Raw genomic sequence first — 4481 nt, forward strand, 5'->3', positions numbered from 1 at the left:
TGTTAACTGGCTTTTCTCCCTTTTGACCAGGTACCTGCACATGTTGTTCTTTGTCACTGATGTCCAGTGTGTGCCAGGCTGATCCATGGTCACTTTCCGGGATGGCAGCAAGGTGACTTCGGCTGAGGATGACCCTGACTGAAAGGCTGCGTGAGAAGACATCTCGGGTCTTCTACAACCATGGGCTCCTCTGTGCATCCTATCCCATCCCCATCATCCTCTTCACAGGGCTCTGCATCTTAGCCTGCTGGTATGTTTTTGGGTTGCCTTGGATATGGTGGGCCAGCGTCTTAGGACAGGAGGTTTTCCAACCCAAACCACTGTGGAGCCCTTGGCCTCTGTATACTTTTTACACAATGGGGGCTTGGGCTCCTTGTAACTGCCAGTGGAGAACTCTAGTGCTGGCGTGGTTAGCTAATATAATAAAATTGTCCAGATTCACCAGATTTATTCATATCACTGGTACTCTATCTCAAAATAATGTTTAGACACTTCTAAGACACTGAGGTAATTGAAGGACATGATATTTCAATTTTCTTTCTCAATAGTAGTGATTTCCTTTTAGTACCTGGTTAAGTGCAAGAGCCTTCTTCATGTGTTGCAAGGCAAAGTCCATTCGAACAGTACCTTGGACAACCTGTGGCATGCTAACCTCAAAGACTTGCTTCTTTGCTCTCTAGTCATTTTCTTGTGTTCACTTGGAGCCTGCTTCAGACCTCTTGCTGATTTTGGGGGCCAGCTGCACTTGCCAAGGACAGTTGTGAGAGCTGTAGCTGCCGTTGTTCCTGTCTGTCTTTCTCAAGGCCTCATAGAAGCCTGAAGACTGCGGCTGACAATGACGTAATAAAGGAGGAGTTTGATATAAGAGGATATCTTATGACCCTTTTGGCTCTAAAACACTGGCAGCTATGAAGAGCCCATCTTATTCTTTTCTCTGGAAAGAATTCTGTTTTTCAAACTCATTGTCTACCTAATGAGTTTGAAATGTTTGTAGATGTTTTCGGTGCTAGCTGAAGGGAGGATGAGTCAGGAGGGAACTCCTTGTTCAATTCAGTTGCTAATGATTTCAAGTTCTTCCCTGATTATCAGTAAGAAAGATGAACATTGACCAGATACAGTGCTCATACCTGTAATTCCAACACTGGGAGGCCCAGACAGGAGAATCACTTGAGGCCAGGAGTTCAAGACCAGCCTGGGCAACATAGTAAGACCCACTCTGTCTGTACAAAAAAAAAGAAAGAAAGATGAACATCACTGAGTGTTTCTTGCTGGGTGCTGTGTTGATGCTTCAGGTATAACATTAGGAAGTGGTCCAGTTATATTTCCATTTAACAAAGGGGGATAGGGACTTAGAGATTTATGTGGTCCACACAACTAATAATTAGGGAAATGGGTTCAAATCCAGGTCTGAGGGACTCGTAGCTGCACCTGTGGCACTTTGTCACTTGGTCTCACTCTGGCTTAGTATGTTTGTGTTGGTGTTTAAGCTGCTAAATTGTGTTGTACAAGATAAAGTACTTAAAGCTGTGTCCCATAAGTGATGAATTTGGAGTGCTCTGAGAACTCAGCTCTTGTTTGTTTGTTTGCTTTTCTGTAAGTTAATTGACCTCTTTCTCTTTTTAAAAAAAAGTTTTGAGACATCGTCTCACTCTGTCACCCAGGCTGGGATGTAGTGGCACAGTCACAGCTCACCACAGCCTGAACCTCCTAGGCTCAAGCGATCCTCCCACCTCAGCCTCCTGGGAAGCCGCGACCACAGGCGTGTGCTACCACACCTGGCTAATGTTTTTCATTCTCTGCAGAGATGGGGGGGTCTCATTATGTTGTCCTACTTCAGTTTCACTTTCTGATGATACTGGGGTTTTCTCTTATTTTTGTAGTCACCCTGTTTTTCTTTTAAGAGGTAAGGCGCTTGTATTATCACATTCTTTTTTTACTTCTTTGAGACAGGGTCCGCTTCTCACTGCACACTGCAGCCGCAACTTCCTGGGCTCAAGTGATTCTCCTGCCTTAGCCCTCTGAGTAGCTGGGACTATAGGCATGCACCACTAATGTTTTGTATTTTCAGTAGAGCTGGGGTTTTGCCGTATTGCCCAGGCTGGTCTCAAACTTCTGAGTTGCAGTGATCCACTTACCTCGGCTTCCCAAAGTGTTGGGATTACAGGTGTGAGCCACTGTGCCCAGCCTTGTACTGTTACCGTCTTAGTGCTGTGTACTTATTTTCCCAAATCAGTATCTTTGTCATGTAATCTTAAAGCTTTTTTTTTTTTCTTTAAACCTGATTGACTTGATAAAATTTTTACAAGGCTGGGTGAAGTCTCTCAGCCTCCAAAGATAATAAAGGTTGTATAAGAGAATCCATAGATTCTGGGACTTGGCCAGAAAACCAGAGAACATGGACCCAGGGACGCAAGCCTCACCATCATCTTCAACCCCAGGAAGCTTTTCTGTCCAGAGCAACAGAGCAGTGCCCCCTTCTGCCAGAGCCTGGGATTACCTACAGAAAATAAAGTGTGGGGCCAGGCACTGCAGATCACAAGGTCAGGAGCTCAAGACCAACCTGGCCAACATGGTGAAACCCCGTCTCTACTAAAAATACAAAAATTAGCCAGGCGTGGTGGCGCACATCTGTAGTCCCAGCTACTCGAGAGGCTGAGGCAGAAGAATTGCTTGAACCTAGAGGCAGAGGTTGCAGTGAGCCAAGGTTTTACCACTTCACCCCAGCCAGAGTGACAGAGGGGGACTCCGTCTAAAAAAAAAAAAAAAAAAAAAAAAGGAAAAAGAAAATAAAATATGGTTATAGACTGCTTACGGTAGTTTTGCCAGATGTTCAGTTTCCATTTAATTGCTTACCTTTGTTGTTCCTGGGATGAAAGACTTGTATAGCCAAACCCAAAGGATGGCTACACTTAATTTCTCTATTCAGATCTAACAGCCACCTGAGCTGCAGAAATACTTTTTGCACACCTCTGGTTCACCACGACTGGGTCACCCCAGGGAAAGTACAGAACACTACTAGAGGGGGTGGTGATCAATGACAGCTTAGGACAGACACAGCCTGTCTCCATGAGGTGGTAGAATACAGGGAGTGAGAGAGGGCGTCTGTATACGAGGAGTCAGACTCGCCTCAAACAGCACTGAGGCTGTGCGACTTTCCTCTCTGAGCTGCTGTTGAGGCTGCAGGTTTCAGTGATCGAGAGCCAAGGACACTAATTTAAATGAACTCAGTGCTGAGCCTTGTAGGTGAGCTAGAGTTAGCTGTTCTTCTTGCCTGCCCCCTGGGTGCAGTGACTATTCTTTCCTCTGGGAAAATCTGATGAAACATGTATCAAATAGGCACTATAGCAAGAGGTGTCTGTTTATAACTCTTGGAGGTTAGACCACCGGGGCTGGGATATGTCCCAGCAGCAGCCCAGCAAGACAGAGGGTACTGTTACACTGGACCTGCCCTGGTAAGCGGTGGGTGCACCATGGGATAAAAAAAGAGCACCCAGTGACATCTAATTTTGGGGAAAAAAGAAAAGAAAAAAAAAGAGCACCCAGATGACATGTTAGCTGGACTGCCTGCATGCAGGTCAGAGAGTGATGTGAGTCATTGAGTCACTTGATTGCACAAGCTGCTGCTCATTGTGAGAGAAGGTGGATTTCAATTCAGAAAGGAAATTGGAATCACATTATGTTGTTTCTGTTTTTGAGACAGCGTCTCACTCTGTCACCTAGGCTGAAGTGCAGCGGTGTGATCTTGGCTCATCTCAGCTTCTGCCTCCCAGGTTCAAGTGATTCTCTTGTCTCAGCCTCTAGAGCAGCGGGGATTACAGGTGTGAGCCACCACACCCAGCTATTTTTTGTATTTTTGGTAGAGATGGGATTTCACCATATTGGCCAGGCTGGTCCCAAACTCCTGACCTCAAGTGGTCCGCCCACCTTGGCCTCCCACAGTGCTGGGATTACATGTTTGAGCCACGGTGCTCAGCCTAGTCATGCATTTCTGACTTAGGATATTTTCAGTTTATGACAGCTTTATCAAGACATAACCCCATTGTAGGTCAAGGTGTATCTGTACATGTCAAGTGCTTAGAATAGTGCCTGGCACATTTTAAACATCATGTAAGAGTTTTTCATTGTTGTTATTCACTATCTTCCTAGGTTTCTACCTCTGGAATGCACAAGCAGTCTCCAAAACATGTATAATCTAAACGTAGAACAAAAACTGACCATACTCTGTGATTGCTATGCAAACACTATAGCTGCAACCTAAATTCGTTTTTTCTTTTTTTTTTTTGGAGACAGGATCTGAGTCTGTCACCCATGCTGGAGTGAAGTGGCACAATCTCAGCTCACTGCAACCTCTGCCTCCCGGGTTCAAGCGATTGTCCTTCCTCAGCCTCCCCAGTGGCTGGGATTATAGGTGCCCGCCACCACGCCTGCCTAATCTTGTATTTTTAGTAGAGACGGGGTTTCACCATGTTGGCCGGGCTGGT

General features: G+C 45.6%; 1 protein-coding gene across 3 annotated transcripts in view; it reads left to right on the plus strand.

Moving 5' to 3' along the window:
• The window catches only part of SCAP (SREBF chaperone), a 65262-nt gene that overhangs the window by 29479 nt on the left and 31302 nt on the right, over window positions 1-4481 (plus strand). For all 3 annotated transcript variants that reach the window (XM_032297955.1, XM_032297957.1, XM_032297956.1), the window contains exon 2: window positions 31-250. In XM_032297955.1, the coding sequence (XP_032153846.1) occupies window positions 129-250 (122 nt within the window). In that variant the 5' untranslated portion in view covers window positions 31-128. The remainder of the gene's footprint in view (window positions 1-30; window positions 251-4481) is intronic.

This window comes from Sapajus apella, unplaced genomic scaffold (genome assembly GCF_009761245.1).
Source record: "Sapajus apella isolate SASKATOON/1434 unplaced genomic scaffold, GSC_monkey_1.0 scaffold38, whole genome shotgun sequence".
Taxonomy (NCBI): domain Eukaryota; kingdom Metazoa; phylum Chordata; class Mammalia; order Primates; family Cebidae; genus Sapajus; species Sapajus apella.